This window comes from Phoca vitulina, unplaced genomic scaffold, assembly GCF_004348235.1.
Source record: "Phoca vitulina isolate PV1807 unplaced genomic scaffold, GSC_HSeal_1.0 scaffold2, whole genome shotgun sequence".
Lineage (NCBI taxonomy): Eukaryota > Metazoa > Chordata > Mammalia > Carnivora > Phocidae > Phoca > Phoca vitulina.
The window spans coordinates 28241272-28259862 of record NW_022589705.1 but is presented as its reverse complement, the minus strand read 5'-3'; the positions used below and the strand labels follow the sequence as shown (position 1 = coordinate 28259862).

The 18591-nt window shown below is 34.9% G+C and overlaps 1 protein-coding gene across 3 annotated transcripts in view; it reads left to right on the top strand.

The window, feature by feature from the left end:
• Positions 1 to 18591, top strand: part of PKN2 (protein kinase N2) — a 141198-nt gene that overhangs the window by 31346 nt on the left and 91261 nt on the right. For 2 of the 3 annotated variants that reach the window (XM_032424470.1, XM_032424452.1), the window contains exon 2: positions 15793 to 16093. In XM_032424470.1, coding sequence (XP_032280361.1) covers positions 15793 to 16093 — 301 coding nt within the window. Of the gene's footprint in view, positions 1 to 4726; positions 6770 to 15792; positions 16094 to 18591 lie in introns of those variants that run through there. The other variant, XM_032424462.1, reaches the window with a different exon arrangement.

Genomic DNA, 18591 nt, shown 5'->3' with positions numbered 1-18591 from the left:
GCTTTTTTTTTGAGGATTTTTACATCTAAATTCATGGGAAAATTTGGTCCTTGTGTTCATCTATTTTATCAGAGTAACATTGACCTTATAAAAGGAGTTGAGAAGTATTCCCTCATATTTTCTGTAGAAGATTGTCTAACAGTTATAGGACTGTTCAGATTACGTATTTCATATTGGGTGAGTTTTGGTGGTTTGTCCTTCTCAAAGAGTTGGTTCATTTCATCTAAGTTGTTGATTTGTATGTGTAGATTTGTTTTTAGTGTTTTCTTATTGTTCTTTTAATGGCTGTAATATTTATAGTCATATCCAGTGTTTTATTTCTGATACTGTATTTTGTGTCTTTTAGATCTTTGTCAGTCTTACTTGAGGTTTATCAATTGATCTTTTTAATTTTTGTTTTATTGATTTTTTTATTTTAAATTTCATTGTGGTTTCTGCTCTTATTTTTATTGTTTCCTTCTTTTACCTGCTTTTGGTTTATTTTGCCCTTTTTCTATTTCTTGAGGTGGGAGTTTAGCTACATCCCACACATTTGTTACATTGTATTTTAATTTTTATTCAGTTTTCTATGTATTTTTAAAAATTTCTTTGGAGACTTCTCCTTTGAACTATAGGTTATTTAGAAGTGTGTTTTTAGTTTCTGAGTGTTTGGAAATTTTTTTACTTTCTGTTGTTGACTAGCTTGATTCTTTATGGTTGGTGACACACTGTTTATGTTTAAGTTCTTTTTTTTTTTTTTTTTAAGATTTTATTTATTTATTTGACAGAGAGAGCACAAGCAGGGGGGGCAGCAGGCAGAGGGAGAGGGAGAAGCAGGCTCCCCGCTGAGCAGGGAGCCCGATGCAGGGCTCGATCCCAGGACTCCGGGGATCATGACCTGAGCTGAAGGCAGACTTAACAACTGAGCCACCCAGGCGCCCGTTTAAATTCTTTTAAATTGATTTAGGTATGTTTTATGACTCAGTTTCTGGTCTGTCGTGATGAATGTTCCATGAGCACTTGAAAAGAATATGTATTTTGTTCTTGTTAGGTGGAGTAGTTTATAAATAAAAATTTTAAATTTCTTTTTGATGGTGTTTAGTTCTTCGGTCTTCTTGCTGGTTTTCAATCTTGTAGTTCTGTTTTGCTGAGAGAAGAGTGTTGAAGTCCTCAATTATAGTTTTATATTTTTCTATTTTTCCTCTGGGTTTTATCAGCTTTTGTTTCTTATATTTTGAATTTCTGTTGTTTCCACATTTAGGATTACTATGTCTTTTTGGTGGATAGATCATTTAATCATTTTGTAATGAACATATCGTGCCCTGATAATTTTCGTTGCTTTGAAGTCTGCTTCTCCTGATAATACAGCCACTGCTGCTCTTATTTTGATTGTTTATATAGCATATCCTTTTCATCCAGTCTGCTTATGCCATGACAATCAAAGATAGGGTCTTATAAATAACCTCTAGCTAGGTCATACTTTTTAATCCATTATGCCAATCTCTGTTTTGAATTTTTGTATTTAGACCATTTACACTTACAGTAATTATTGATATGTAAGAGCTTAGGTCTACTAGATCGCTATTAGTTTTCTGTTTGTTCCTTCTGTTTCTTCCTCCTCTTTCCCTTTTGTTGCTTACCTGTAGTCTACCTGAACATATTTTAGAATTCCATTTTTATTTTATAGTGTTTTTGAGCATATCACCAGCTTTTTTTAGAGTGGTTCCTTTGATTATTACATTTATGCATGTGTAAATTATTTTAGATACTATTGGTATTGACATTTTACCACTTTGAGTAAATTTATAGAATCTTACTTCTGCTTAGGTCCCTTTACCTATTTTAAAATCTGTCTTGTTTTCTTCTACACTGAGCATATAAAAACTCATGAGGAGAATGATAGTCTATTACATGTAGCAGTATTTTTATTCATTTTGACTTCTTTCTTTCTGAAGTTATAAACCTCCCTCATTTATCATTTCTTTTAAGTTTGGGGAACTTCTTTTAGCCATTCTTTAAGAATGAGACTGCTGCTGACAATTTCTCTTAGTTTTCTTTGAGAATGTTTTTGTTTCCCTTTAATTCCTGATTAATTTTTTCATTGGGTATAAAATTTGAGGTTGACAGTTCTGTTCTTTCAGCATTTAAAATGTTATACTGCTTTCTTCTGGCATCCATGGTTTCCATTGAGAAATGTATCATTTCTCTGTAGATGTTTTCAAAAATGGTTCTTTGTGTATAGTTTTCATAAATTTGATTTGATATATCTTGGCTTTATTGAATGTCCTTAGGGTTATCCTTTCTGGAGTTTGCTTAGTTTCTTGAATCTATAGATTTATGCCTTTTGGCAAATTATAGAAGTTAGCCTTTTTTTCCCCCCCAATATTCTTTCAGATACACACTCCTTCTCTTCTTCTGGGACTCCAATAACACAAATGTTAGATCTTTTGTCCTACAGATTTTTGTGCTTTGTTTATTTTTTTCAATCTATTTCCTTTCTGTTGTTCAGATTGTCTTCAAGTTTAATGAGTCTGTCCTCTGTTATCTTCAATCTACTATTGAGCCCATCCAGTGAGCCTTTTAATTATGTTTTTCAGTTTATAATTAACTTGATTCTGTTTTTCTGTCTTATTTGCTGAGCTTTTCTATTCATTTTTTTCAAGTTTTCTTTTTTTTTTTTCATTTTTTCACTTATTGAAGCATTTTTAACGATGATGCTTTAAAATCCTGTCATTTCAACATATGATTTATCTTTTTTTTGGCATAGATTGACTATCTTTTCCCATTCAGTTTTTCATTTTCCTGGTTCTTGGGTGAGTGGGGTTTTTTTTTTTTTCTTTTTATTGTTATCCTAGACATTTTGACTGTTATAAGACCTTGTATCCTATTTAAATCTTCTATTTTAGCAAGTGCTCTGTTTAGATTTAGCACATAGATTCTGGCCTACTTTTGTGGGATATAGTTCCAATGATCATTTCCTTTCCAGAGCCCTCACAGTATTATTCTGGTTTGCTTTGTGTACTACTTGAAAGCTATTCCAAAAGGCTAGGTTTTATGGTGTAGTTCATTTTCTCAAACCTTTTTGTGTATGAATTCTGGTCAGCTTGATCTGTGGATTGGTTCTGCCATGTCATGGTTCTATGTAGGACTTCTTTTTTTTTTTTTTTAAATGTTTTATTTATTTATTCATGAGAGTCAGAGAGAGAGAGAGAGAGAGAGAGAGGCAGAGGCAGAGGCAGAGGGAGAAGCAGGCTCCCCGCTGAGCAGGGAGCCCGACGCGGGACTTGATCCCAGGACCCTGGGATCATGACCTGAGCCGAAGGCAGACCCTTAACCATCTGAGCCACCCAGGCGCCCCTATGTAGGACTTCTTATGCAGGTTTAATTAATTCTTTTCTCCAGCTCTCTCCTTCAAAGTCTTCTTCCTTCTATTCCACTCTCTGGGGGTAGTGAGCAGGACTGCCTGTACCTGCTAGAAAGGAGTGGAATTCTTGACTTGGTCCCCACTTGGTCTTCATTGGCAGCACACCATTGGAGGAGGCGATTGTTGTCTCAGACTACCTGCTACTGTTAGATGAGGGGCAAAAGCCCAGAATCCCTTTCATTGTCTGATGACACCATGCAAATAGGAGATGGGCGTTTCACCTTGTTTCATCTTCTATTACTGGACATTGGGGCAGGTCTCTGCTGATATCACATTGGTGAAGGAAGGGAGCATCATCCTGATTTACCTACTCCTGTTGAGTAAGAGTATGCTTCTGTTCTTAGTCTCTACTTAGGCTGCCCTGACGGGGAAGGAAAGCTACTTACCAGGCCCTGTGCTCCCTCAGGGTCAGGGGAAGCAGACCACACACGCTACTTGGTCTCTGTTGATGTCTCTTCCTGGATGGGTAAGAGGAGCCCCATTCTGGACCTTCCTATACCCTTCAGTATACTCACTTCAGCTCCATGGGCACCATACTAACAGGGAAGGAGAGCACCACTTCAGGGTACTTGGCTTTTGCCGTTCTATCTGCTGCTACCAGTGCAGAAGTCCAGACTCCCCAGATCGGGGGACCATCCATAGTGTTTGGCTGACTAGAGAGAGAGCAGACTTTTAATGACTTTTTTTTTTTTTTTTTTAACTTTGGCTTTGAAGGTTCTTTTGTCTGCTACCCAGTGTGGATAAGTTGTGATAAAAAGAAAGTCCAGAGAATTTACCACCTTCTGTTCCTCAAGACCCAAACTTTCTAACTGGTTTGCCCTTTTTTCACCTCTCAGAGCCTTATGATTGTCTGCTGTTTTATTTCCAGAGTGTTTAGTTATAGTTACCAGGCAGGACTAGAAAGAAATGAACTTGTTCCATCTTGTCCAGAACCAGAAATTTGACAAGTCTGATTTTTGTTTTAGTTTCTCAAGCAGGGACACTTCTTTCTTTCGCTTTATTTGGATAACTCTTAATCATCTCTTAGGTCTCAGAATAAAATTTGCTTCCTCAGAGAGTCTTAGGGAGGCTTTCCTCAATGTTTTAATCAAATTATAGGTGGGTTTTTCATTGTTATGTCATGTTCTTTCATTGCAGTTGTCCCAATTTTTAATTGTGGTTTACTTGTTGAATGTGTGTCTTTTCTCTAGGTACAAGCTCCTTGATTGTAAGGATCCTTTTTTTTTTTTTTTTTAAAGAAAAAGTACTTAACATATTTAGGATAGTTTTAAATTTATAGAAAAAACTGAGAAGACAATAGAGAGTTCCCACATACCCCAGAGTCATTTCCCCCCTTTTTTAACATCATACATAAATATGGTACATTTGTTAGAGTTAATGAGTTTTATTAGAAACTAAAGTCCACACTTTACTCAGATTTCTATAGTTCTCATTTTCCTGCTCCAGCATCCCATCGTGGATGCCACATTACATTTAGTTGCCATGTCTCCATAGGCTCTTCTTGGCTGTTTCAGTTTCTCAGACTTTCTTTTTTTTTTTTAAGTGATCTTAACATTTTGAGGAGTACTAGTCAGATATTTTATAGATGCCCTTCTATTGGAATTTGGTGTTTTTCCTTATTAGACCAGAGTTGTAGGTTTTTGGAAGGTAAACTACAGTGTTAAAGTACTGTTTTCATCATATTGTATCAAGGGTACATAATATCAACATGACTTATCACTGTTGATATTGACCTTGATTACCCAGATGAGGTAGTGTTTGTCAGGTTTCTCCTGACTATAAAGTTACTCTTTTTTTTTTTTTCTCCTCCTTTTCATACTGTACTCTTTGGAAAGAAGTCATTATGCACAACTGACATATAAGGAGTTGGGGGGTTATGCTCCTCTTCCTTGATGGCAAAATACACACATACACTCTGCCATCATCAGAGAGCTGAGAAAGGGATACAGACTGTTACAGGAGAATCAAAGTGTTTTACGCATATGTATGAAACAACCTCACTGAAGAGAGTGGTGGGAAAAGGTGCTAATCTAGGTAACTTGAAAATGAAGGGAACCTGCAAAAGCAAAAGGAAGTGCATGTAAGCACTGTACTGTAGTTGAGAAAGTTATTTCCAATGGGGATATGGGTTAACAATTCTGATCCTGCTATGCATATATACTGGCATTGAATAAGTAAGTGGATGGCAAAGAGTAGGAGCCAGGTTTCTTACTGGAAGGAAATTTATAGATAAGCAAGTGAAGGAAGTTAGAATGATACATAGAGATTATGGATTAGAGTTGGAGTTGTCATTATATAGTCATAATACAATATAGATGTCCTTTATTTCTTCACCGCTGTGGATCCAATATCCATTACAGCATCTAGCACGCATAATAGGTATTCAGTAAATATTTGTGGGATGAACGAATCAGTTATGCTTGGCCAGGATGTGGGACACTATGGTTTAGTTTAGTCAGATGTCCATACTTAAATCATTCAACTGTTGCCAGGGATTATGGGATCATGTAAAAACATTGACAACCTCACTAGAATCACATGGTTTGAGTGAGATAAGAAACATTTCCCAGAAACTCAAGGGAGAAGAGTATGCAAAATAAGACCAAAAATGACCAGTAACTTCCTTTGGAAGAAAAGTAGAAATCTGACCCATTAAGTTCAGTTTCGTGGTATAAAATGAGGTTAAAGTAGAAGTGTATACAAATACTTATAAGGCATATTGATCTTGATATTGGCAAAATCATCTATATAGATCTGGAATTGGAGTTATCATTACTAAATTACATAAAATTTCATGTTTCAAAGCAGGAAGCTAGGTGTATTTTATTATTTGGGACTCTGATTTGTGATAAGAGAAATCTTTTTATTATGTTGAGTTAGCCAACATATAGTACATCATTAGTTTTTGATGTAGTGTTCAACAATTCATTAGTTGCGTATAACACACAGTACTCGTCACAACACGTGCCCTCCTTAATGAGAGAAATCTTAAGTCAAACTAACTTAAGCAAAAGAGGACTTGGTTAGCACTATAACTAAAAAGTTTAGGGGTATGGGAGTATGTTTAAACATGATTCGATTTAGATGCTCTGCTTTTGTCCTCAGTGATCTTTTTCTCTCAAAGGGTTAGCTTTGTTTTCTGGCTATCTATGATAAGAAAAGCATTTATCTTCATTAGTGGCTTTAAATTTTTATTGTTTTTGCAACTAGTGTTCTCCGGAGAAGGACTTCCTTATCAATTTCCTTGAAAAGGGCATCTGAATGGGCCTACTTCAATCACATGACTAATCCTAAATCAGTCACTGAATATAAGGATTGGATACTCTCTCCTACATGCAGCTTATGCTTAATTTTGTCACAGGAATGGTAAGGAAGTAAGACAATTTTTCTAAGCAAGTCTATTTATTTTTATGTTTTATTTTTTAAAGAAGAGGATTGTTGTCTCTACCTACATCCTTCTTGAATTGTGGCAGGGGGCATAAGGTGGGGGGAAAAAAAGGAAAAAAAATTTAACATAAAAACAATGTTAGATTGTTATACTTTTTATCTATTGGGATTAAATTAATAATAATATTAATACTTGTAATTGAAGAGACTGCTTAAAGTGATCATTATTTCTTGCCTGGATTACTGCAGTGGCCTCAATCACATATCTGTTACAGTGTAACAAACTCCTTTCAAGATTCTGTGGGTATACTAGGTGTTTTTTTTGTTTTTTTTTTTTTCTGTTGGTTTTGCCTGTGCTCACTTATACAGCTGCATTCAGCTGGTGCCTAAGCTGGACTGGAATGTCCACTGTAGCCTCACTGACATGTCTGGTGCCTCAGATGGAATGGCTGGAACAGCTGGAGTGCTTTGGTTTTCTTCTGCATGGCCTCTCTCCACATGGTCACTCTCATCTTCCAGGGTCTCTCTCCTAACAGAATAGTCTGGACTTCTTTAAATAGTATTTGGGTTTTCAAGAGTGAAAACAGAAGCTGTGACTCCTCTTGAAGCCTGTGCTTGTGTCTCTCTGCCTATCATCAGAGTATCACTTCCATCACACTGTCAGAGTAAGTCAAAAGGCTAGTGTTCAATCAGTGTGAAAGTGGGGGCTACATGAAAATGTGAATCCAGGGAGGCAGGATTCATTTGAGACTACTTTATAACCATCTACTATAGCTTCGTAGAATAGGTTTCCCTGCTTTTTTCTGGACCCCCACCCCCAAATCTCTTAATACAGGAGGTCATAGCATATCACTTACTTGCTTAAGCCCTACCCTATTTCACTCAGAGTAAAAACCAAAGTCTTTATATTGCCTACAAGGCCCTACATGATCCTTGGTCAGATAAGAATTTATATATATCTAAAACAAGAAATCCAAGGTAGGCAGTGTAAGACTTGTGTAGAGTTCAGTAAGGCTGTCAGGGTCTCAGGCTTTACTGGGCTTTGTGCTTTGCCATGTTTAGTATGTTGGGTTTTGTCCTATTTGTCCCTTATTGCCACATGATGGCTCCTACATCTTCAGGCCTTGGGTCTGCATTCTAAGCAAAAAGAGAAGTAGAGGGGCACCTGGGTGGCTCAGTCGTTAAGCGTCTGCCTTCGGCTCAGGTCATGATCCCAGGGTCCTGGGATCGAGCCCCACATCGGGCTCCCTGCTCAGCAGGGAGCCTGCTTCTCCTTCTCCCTCTGTCTACCACTCTGCCTACTTGTGCTCTCTCTCTGTCAAATAAATAAATAAAATCTTTAAAAAAAAAAAAAAAGAGAAGTAGATACTTTCCCCAAAATGCTGGGCTGGCTTCTCTTTAACAAAAGTTGTCATATGGCTACTTCTAGCAGCCAGAGAGTCTGGTGAAGCGAGAATTTTATCTGTGTACTTTGTTGCATCTAGCAGAATGGGAGTTTTCTCAGTAAGGATAAAGGGAGGATGGATATTATATAGGCATCCAGTACTATCTGCTTCAGTGCTACGTGCCAGGAACTGCACTGTTACTATGAAAACATACTTCTTAGTCCTAGGCATAGCTATTATGTGACTTAGAAATAATACAGTCAATGTAGTTGTAATAATTCCATTTTCCATATGAGGAAATTGAAGCTTTAGCATGGTTGCAGTATCAGAATTTATACATAGCCAGTTTGACTCCAAATGCTTAGTTATTGCCATCATACTATATTTATATTCTAACTGAGCTTTCTGTTAAACACACACACATACACACAATATGGCCTACATTTGTATAAAGCTTTGTTGCTTCTTCAGATTATGTTTGGTTTTCACATCTACCTTAATAAATTGAATGCCTGAAAGAAAACAGGATTGTGCTCTTTTCCATTGCCTAACATTCAGTGAACATTTTGAATAAATGAAGTTAAAAACTAGAAGATGGGAAAGCCAAACACCATTTTGCAGATGAGCAAACAGGTACAGGAAGATGGGGATAACATGCTTGAATTGCATATAGCTAGTGACAGAGAGCTGGTGTTAGAACTGGTTTCTTGTTTTCTGGTTGAGAGCATTCTCCCCTGGATTGGATTAGATGGTGAAATTAGAAGATTTATGTCCTGCCAGTATTCATGATTTAAGGTACATAATATCTGTTAATTAATGCAAATCAGGTCAAGGTGTAGTTCAAATATAAGGAAATGGATACTCCTAGGATCTCCTCTAAGAAGGCAGTAGAGTGTAAAATAGCACCAAACCAGGAGTCAGGAGACTGGTAAACCCAGCCACGTCACTGACTTTCCCATGTTACCTTAGGCAAATTGCTTAGCTGCTTTGAACCTGCTTTCCTCAAAACTAAAACAAGGGAGTTAGGCTACTTGATCTTTGAAGTTCTTTCTAGCTAAAACATTATATGAGCCATTGTTCCCAGTGAGTTTTTATGGGCTCTCTAGCATTTCTTGGCATCTAACAGATCAGACTGTTTTATATGTCTATAGTGTAGAGAAAATAACAGCTTTTTTACTTCTTCTCTGGGAACTTGGCCAGTGAGGAGTAAACATCCTTTCCTAGCTCTCCCTAAATGAAGTATTTGATCATAAGTAACAGACCTTTTTCTTCATTTTGTTCTTTGAATCTGATCCTGTTCTTATTTTACTGTTTTTCTTTACTTCACTGTCTGTTAAAATGTAATAATTTGAAAGTATCAGTTTATGTTTTAGTCTACAGATCAGAATTTCATTATTTTATAAAGTAAAAATAGTTGTATTTATTAAATACATAATTTCACATCTGTGTATTTGAAATACGTGGCTCACACGTGATATTGTCTAATTAGTGGAATGTGTAGTCTTACCCTTTGCCTTGAAATTGTATTGACTCAAAATGACCTAGTTAAATAGCAAATATACTATAGATTATAAGATACCAGTATAGGCTTTACATTTGCCAAAACTGAAATACAGTGAAAATTATTTTTGGTTTCTTTTAAATAATGTCTTTCCCTCCTTATTAGATAGGCAGCATATGTTCGTTACTTTAAAAAAATGAGCAAATTTGGAATACTTTAAAGAATAAAATGAAAATTCCTCTCCATTTTCTTACCCAGAAATAATTATTTTTTTAAAGATTGTATTTATTTATTTGTCAGAGAAAGAGCACAAGCAGGGGGAAGTGGCGGGCGGAGGAAGAAGCAGGCTCCCTGCTGAGCAAGGAGCCCGATGCGGGACTCGATCCCAGGGCTCTGGGATCATGACACAAGCCGAAGGCAGAGCTTAACCAGCTGAGACACCCAGGCGTCCTGACCCAGAAATAATTAATATTTTAATTTATTTTTTTGCTAACCTTTTCCCCCCATTTTTATTTTAAACATAATTTGAAATAAAATTGTGTGTACATAGCAATATATGAGGCTGTACATACTACTGTGGAATAATAAAGGGTGAAAATAAGAGAAATCTTTTCTTATTCCCTAGTCTGTTTGAAATTCTTCTGTTGTGACACTTAGTAGCATCCTCAGTTTTTCTCTCTCCCTATAAATTGGTTTAAAGCTCTGCTATTTGTAAGTTTTATGAGGAAGTCCATGCCTATAACACTGCCTTGTGTATGTTATTGATGATTTTTAAAATTATTGAATTGACCATTCTATGAAGTAATAATTTATAATTATTTCTTAGGTTATATTTCTAGAATTAGGATGACTAGGTGAAAGAAATGACTATTTTTAAGTTTCTTGTTACAGATTTCCAGCTTTTATAAAAGACTTAAACAGTTTACATTGGATTATTGCTAACATTATGATTAGAAAAATCTTTGTCAGTTTCAGAGGTAACAGTGGTGCATTCTCTTCTGCCACAGCACAGTTTTTCTTTAATGTATATTAACAGATACATGATTAGTGAACAGGAGAATGATGTAAATATAACATGGACTCTAGGTTAGTTCACCTGTAATTTTCCCCAGAATGTTAATATTTTGAGGCAGATTAAAAAAAAATTTTTTTTTTTTTTTTTTTTTTTTTGAGAAAGCCTTAGCAATATCTGAAGACCTTAAGATAAAAGCTCAAAATCTTATAGAAGTTTGATAGTTTTGGGCCTCTGTTGTCATTAAGGAAAGTCTTCTGTTGCTCTAATTGTCATTCATTTGTTGATAAAATGCCTTTCCTCTGTTTATTTCTGTTGTTATTTTCATTTATCTTATTACAGTTTGGTGTGGCTTTCTGGCCCAAGGATTTATATCATTCTTCAATTCTGGAAAATTCCCATTCATTTATCTTCATGCAGTACTTCTCCCTCATTTTCTTTATTCTCTTATTCTGGAGCTCTTCCTAGATGCATCTTGGGTCTTCTCATTTTATCTTCCATGCCTTTTAATTTCTCATATCTCTGTGTGATGAATTCAGAGTAATTTCCCCAGTTTTCTACCTGCCAGTATACTAATTCATTATCTTGGTCTAATCTGCTATTTAACCTAACCACTCAGTTTTTAATTTATTTTGGTTCCTTTGAAATCCATATAATTTTTACTTTCTGTTTCTTACTCATTGGGGTCTCTATTCCTTTTGCTTAGCCACTTGAAACCTATTTAACTAAAAATCATTTCAGTTCTATAAATCCTGAGGGTATTAATTTTACTGATGATTTCCTTTTGTTTAGATTTTATCCATTTGATTGAATGACTGCATTGAACTTATGGATGATATAAAATTTAAAATAGAACCATGAAAGACTTAAAATATTTTTTAAACAAGTATTTTGTGATGCTGAATTTAGATAAATAGGGCATAAGAAAGACAAGGTAAAATAATGTAAACAGCAAAATGTTAGATTAATTTGACTAGAATGGAGTGGCTAGCTTATGATTTCAGTGATAAAAGAGATGAGAATTATGAGGTTTCTTTTATGTATAGATAATTGGTGCAGCATTATGAATATTGTTAAGAGTTTAGTTTTATGCTTAGGATTAGTTCATTTTTTTTTTAATCTTTTATCTGCATACTTTCTGAGCATATTAGTGAATTTTAAAAGGAGTTTGTGATTAGAGGTTGTATCTAACTTTATTTTGAAAAGATGAAAAAAGGTATCTACTGTTTAATTTGGGAGTAGGCATCAAATTTTACAGAGTAGAAAACAATTGTGAATGCAGATGAAAGTGTTAAGCTTGTAAACATAATGTAATATAGATGGTGTAGACAGTTATTACCGCCTGTAATAGAAGCTACTGAGACAAAGATTATCACTGAAGGTTTTCAGTGGTTAAATAGCTATTTATTTTCTGAGGCTAATTTATTTTACCTGTGTCAGAAATATTATTTCATTGCCTAGTACTGATTCTGGCATTTATGATATAATTGTTTTATTATTTTTTTTTTTAGGGTAGAGACATAAGTTAATAAAATATCTCATTTCACTTGTTTCAAATGCAAGAAAATTATATTTTCCAGTAAATTTCACAGTTTACTGCACTAAAATTTTTAGGAAAGGAGTAATAGAAAGTACTGTAATCTTTCCTGCCTACTGTCAGGGGACATTTATCTTAAATTACTGGTATCTCTTGCTCCTTTTCAAAAAATATTTAAACCATGTCACAACAAAAGATGGGAGTAAAATATGGTTACTAAAAATTTAGGCTTATGAAAAGGAAGAGAAAGCAAACATGCTTAACCACCTATGGTTTATATCTAATCCTAGCTAATATAGTTGCTATGGTTGAGTATCAGTTTTGCCTTTGAGTTTCCTAGAGTATAAGTTCTCTTTATCAGAAAGAGGAAAGCATGAGTTCCTCAGCAGTGACAGACTTTCCTGAATTCAAAAAGAATATTAGGGGCGCCTGGGTGGCTCAGTTGTTAATTATCTGCCTTCGGCTCAGGTCATGATCCCAGGGTTCTGGGATCGAGCCCCACATTGGGCTCCCTGCTCCGCGGGAAGCCTGCTTCTCCCTGTCCCACTCCCCCTGCTTGTGTTCCTGCTCTCACAATCTCTCTCTCTGTCAAATAAATAAATAAAATCTTAAAAAAGAAAGAAGAAGAATATTAAATAATATAATGGACTAATCATTAAGAAAGCAAAACAGAACTGTTATGCCAGGTATAAGCCTTGCCCTCGAATTGCTAATAGTCTTTGGGGTAGTGAAGAGAGGCATTTAATCTAAATTCTAAGAGGGCATAGGCAGGAAATTCTTTCCCAGGAAGATTTGTGGTCAGCTTTGAAACAAAATAGAAGTTAGGCAGAGAAGGGACTAGGAAGAGATAGTTGAAGAAAAGAAGGAAAGGTAGTATATCCCAAAGGTGCAGCATGCATTAGTAGCTGAGCCAAGAGGTTGTCTCCAGCAGTAAATTCTGTAATTTGATAGGATTGGGATTTAGGTAGCAAATTGGAAAGAAATGAGATTTGAAGTAGGCAAAAGACCTTCAAGGATTCACATCAAATACTGATGCCATTTTCATAGAACAGGTTTTTTTGTAACAGCCTTTATATTTTAGTACCACAATTCTCAAACTGTACAACAAGACTCTCTGGGGTGCCTCAGCAACTCTCAGGATGTTGCAGTGTATTTGAAAATTTCCAGGGAAACACAGTGACACCATTTGTTGGGTATCATGTGAACTAACTGGAGTCGGTTAAGTTTTATTATTAGATTATTCTACATTTCCTTTGTATGGAGGAACAGAAAATGAAGGTGGGAGTGTCCAGTCTGATTTCAAAGTTTGAGAAATGGTGAAAGTACCCAACATTAATAAGTAACTGTAGTTATTAAAGAATTTTTTTAAAATGTAATGTTTTCTTTCATATTTGTATTATTTCAAACAGCTACTGAGTTATAATTTAAGTATTAAGTAATTAGGAACTTACTATTTAATACAGAATTGTTAGATATTTCTCTTGGCCTATAGGGCATATGGAAAAAATTACTGACACACTAAGGTCACCATGAACCAAGAAATTTAGGGAACCTCTAGCTTAGTACATAATACTAAAGCACAAATTTATGAAAGCAGTTCATGTTTTCTGAGTCTGTAAGGTTAGAAATAAAAATATCTAAAGGAATGCAATTAGCTTAAACTTTTTCATCTAAGTATTGTTTGCCTCAATCCACTTTACCTGAAGCCAGACAGCAGAAATTTGGCATTTTATTTTTTGACAGTAGTCATGTGCTATTGTTTTTGATAACCAGCCAAAGGTAGATTCATAAACTTTGGAAACTGAATAGGATTTGTATTCCACTATAAGTAGTGAAAAATCTAGATATTGTTTTAGTCCGGTAGAAGATCATTATATATCCACATAAATAAGGATCAGAAATTTAAGACCAATTAGGTATAGATCACTTTTCCCAGGAATTCTTCATCTCCAATCCATGGAACCTGGAAATTGTATATACAAACATGAAATTTTCTTTGTTCTACTCTTTTTTTTGTCAGAGTTCCAAAGGGGTTCTTGGCCCTAGAAACGTTAAGAATAGATCTATCAGTTACTTCATTTTTTGTATAGTATGCCCTTTGGCACAGGGTAAATTGGTCCAAAGCCAAGACTAGATCCCACATATTCCCATCTATTAACTCACTATTCTGCAAGATAACCTGGTTTTTAGTGGTTAAGAACTAGATGTAAAAAGTATTCGCACCCAAGAATTTAAGCAGAACTTATTTATATGGTTATGATGGATTCCTGAAGAAATTAAGGAAAATCTTTTAATTAATTGGATCTGTGGTTCAAAAGGTACGTAAGGGTGCACAGTGAAATGTTTCTTTTCTAGAACCTTCACAAACTCAGTTCCTCTTCCCAAAGGTAAACATTATCTCTAATTTTTGGGTTTCAGAAATTAAAAATTTTAAAACCGGTAGTATTAAAGTAATGGAGCTTAAAATAGCAAATGAGGGCGCCTGGGTGGCTCAGTTGTTAAGCGTCTGCCTTCGGCTCAGGTCATGGTCCCAGGGTCCTGGGATCGAGCCCCACATCCGGCTCCCTGCTCGGCGGGAAGCCTGCTTCTCCCTCTCCCACTCCCTGCTTGTGTTCCCCCTCTCTCTGTCTCTCTCTCTCTGTCAAATAAATAAATAAAATCTTTAAGAAAAAATAAAATAAAATTAGCAAATGATATACAAATAGCTAGGACATAACTTTGGTTTGTTTTAAATATAGATTTGATGTGCTTACCTAATCTGATTTTTATTTTAAGATGAATAACTGATACTGTGTATTATCTTAGCTTCTATCAGTAGGACATAATTGAGACATATTTTCTAGTAATGATGTTTTTGTAGTGAGTCAGCCAAGTTATCAATTAGGATACTTAGCCATGAAATATATAGAGTTCTGAATATAGTTTCCAAATCCTGATGCATTTAATTCATTAACCGGAAGTGGTCGTAAGGATATAACTTTATTTTATTTTTGCTAATATTAGTTTTTTAAGAGGTTTTTTAAAGAAGATCAAATAGAATTGTATCTTACCTATGGAATTTAATAATAATTTTCACTTATTTGAGTGACTGTACAGTGTGCCAAGAATTGTACTTGGAGCTTCACATAAAATATTTTGGATTATCACAATACCTCTGAAAGGTGGCAATATTATGTTGATTTTACAGACGATTAAACTGAATATTTGGAGGGTGAAATAACTTGCTCACGAGTCACAGTGTAGGTGTTGGGATCTAACTTGGGTTCATAGGATATCAGAAATCCACTCTCTGTATAGAACCCTAAGATGCTTTTGTGTGTGTAGATGTGTTTACTTTAATATAAATTTGCCAGATAATGCTATTTAGTCAGTGGGCAGTTTTTGCACTTAGGATTTTGTATGGTAATAGTAAAGGTAACTAGTCTCTTGCTTATTAAGGAAATAATTAAATGTAATGTACTTAATAAGGAATCACTGAATACATAGTTTTGCTCTTGTGCTGCACATGTTACTGAGCAACTAACTTTCCTAAACTACCACATTTGTATGTTTATTTTTTTTCTGTAGGGAGATTCCCGAAGTCTTCCATTTTCTGAGAATGTGAGTGCTGTTCAAAAATTAGACTTTTCAGATACGATGGTGCAACAGAAATTGGATGATATCAAGGATCGAATCAAGAGAGAAATAAGGAAAGAACTGAAAATCAAAGAAGGAGCTGAAAATCTGAGGAAAGTCACAACAGATAAAAAAAGTTTGGCTTACGTGGACAACATTTTGAAAAAATCAAATAAAAAATTAGAAGAACTGCATCATAAGCTACAGGAACTAAATGCACATATTGTTGTTTCAGATCCAGAAGATGTTACAGGTATATATGTATTTTATTTGATATTTATATAGTGTATTAATAAGAATTGTATCATCTTTGAAATTAGTAAGCTTTGTGACATAACCGTTTTTAGCTTTTCTGAAAGTACAGGGACTATATTTTCCCCGATTGTTAAGGTCTTATTTCTGTTCTATTCAGAAGTGCAGTGAGTTGATGGATATGAAAATTGAAACAGGGACGCCTGGGTGGCTCATTCGTTAAGCGTCTGCCTTCGGCTCAGGTCATGATCCCAGAGTCCTGGGATCGAGCCCCACATCGGGCTCCCTGCTCTGCGGGAAGCCTGCTTCTCTCTCTCCCACTCCCCCTGCTTGTGTTCCCTCTCTCGCTGTGTCTCTCTCTGTCAAATAAATAAATAAAATCTTTAAAAAAAAAAAAAAGAAGAAAATTGAAACATTTACTTAGAGATGAGTAACACTGCTGTCTACTCTCTTACCCTCTGTCAGTAAGACATCACTTAAGAGTTATTTTCCAAGATTAATGTTCTGTATTGAGTCAACCACATGCTCTTACCTGATTCATCCTTGTGACCAGCAACACGAGTTTGCCAGATGACTTTTGAAAGTTAAAAATGTATTCTGTGACCGAGGGATATTTTTATTCTTTGCAAATGTAATTAATCAAACCTATGACCTTTGTTCTGTGTGCTCTAAGCAACTGAATTAACAACTAAGCCACCAGGCTTATTGTTTGAAAAGGAAGAAGAAGAAAAATTTTAAAAACCAAACATTACTTTTTTTCTTAAATATAGAAAAGAAAAAAATATAACCCATAAGTCTAACCTAAGATTTTTAAACAATGGAATTAACAAATGTTCATGTTGGAAATTTTTCAATGATATAGAAAGTAAAAATAGAAAAACTACCTCTCTCCACCTAGGCTCTCTCCTTAAAGGTAGCATTACTAACTTTTTGTTGTATATCCTTCCAGAAGAAAAATTTCCATGTTTGTACCAATATTTATCCATTTATATATGCCTTCTTTCTAGAACTTTTTACTTAAAAAAATCCTATAAGACACATTTGTCTAATAGTTTTGTCTTTGCAAAGATGATATTTTGAGCAAGGTTTGTAATCTTTATAACCTTCAATGTCTTCATTCACAGAGAAAAAGAGTGGTATATGTACAGTAATGTATCCAACACCGTAGACATTTTAGAAGTACCTGTGAGATTAGCTAATAAGAAATAACAGATATAAGCAAAATTAAATTTGATTAAGAAAATACGTAAATGTGACTAAGAACCTGAAATTACCAATCTAAAATATTGGATAAGATACTTCAGATATTTAGTGTACTTAATAAAACTTATTTTAATGCATCAATTTCCACATCTGGGCCTTACCTTAGGGATTTCATTTGGAGACTCTCTATATAGAGATTTCAACCTTGTAAGAAGAGTTGAATCTTAAAAATGATAGAAATCATAGAGAAACCAGTCTTCTTGTTTTAGAACTGAAATAATCCCAAAGATGAGAATTAATTTTCCCAGAATAACAAAGTTAGCTAGAAACTCTTCAACTCATCTAGTATTCTCTTACCCACACATTCAATAATTACATATAAATGGAAATTCATGTTATGAAAATGCTTTTCTTAGCAATATCATGTAAACTTAGAAATAGCCTGTTCTTACTGGAACTCTGCCGAGCTCTGCATTTTTTGCCCATTACTTCCTTAGAAGTCTAAAATAAGAAACGGCGCTGGAGCTTTAAACTCTGTTTATTTAGAGAAAACATTTTTTTTCCTCACAGAATACTGATAACTACCTTGTAATTGGAATATTGAGAGTTTTTGCCACACAAAGAGTGGCCCATTTGGTTTCCCTAGTCCCTTTTAAAAAATCAACTTTACTGAAGTATAAATTACATATGATAAATGTACATTTAAGTATATGATTTGATGAGTTTTAACAAATGGATATACCCAGGTAACTATTACTACAACCAGTGGATCCTGAACATTTCCATCACTTCAGTGGTCCTCTTGTATACATTAATTCTCAGTCTCCAGTCTGCATCCCTGGCTTTAGGCAACCACTGGTCTACCTTGTATAAGTTTGTCTTTCCTAGAGTTTCATATAAAGAAATGACCTGGGGTCCTACTAACAAATTCTTTTTCTTTCTCAAAGCCAATTCGGATATCACTGTGAAATCTTTCCTGACTTTCTCTGATTATCTTTCTTTGTTCTACTTTGTACATTCATTATTGTATCATGTTGCATCATAATTTACTACTGTACATGTTTAAACACTAAACCACATGCTCCTTGAAGGTAAGGACATGTTTTTATTCACCTGTTCTCAAGGCTTATCATAGAGCCTGAAACGTAGTAGCTGTTTAGTTGTAGATCTCAAAAAAATAAAAAGAAACCAGCAAATAAAAATCTTGTATTAGTTCTTATAATGAATACCAAAATAGACTTTATCATAGTACTTTAGAAATTTAACAACATGGGGAACAAAACCTTGAATAAAAGT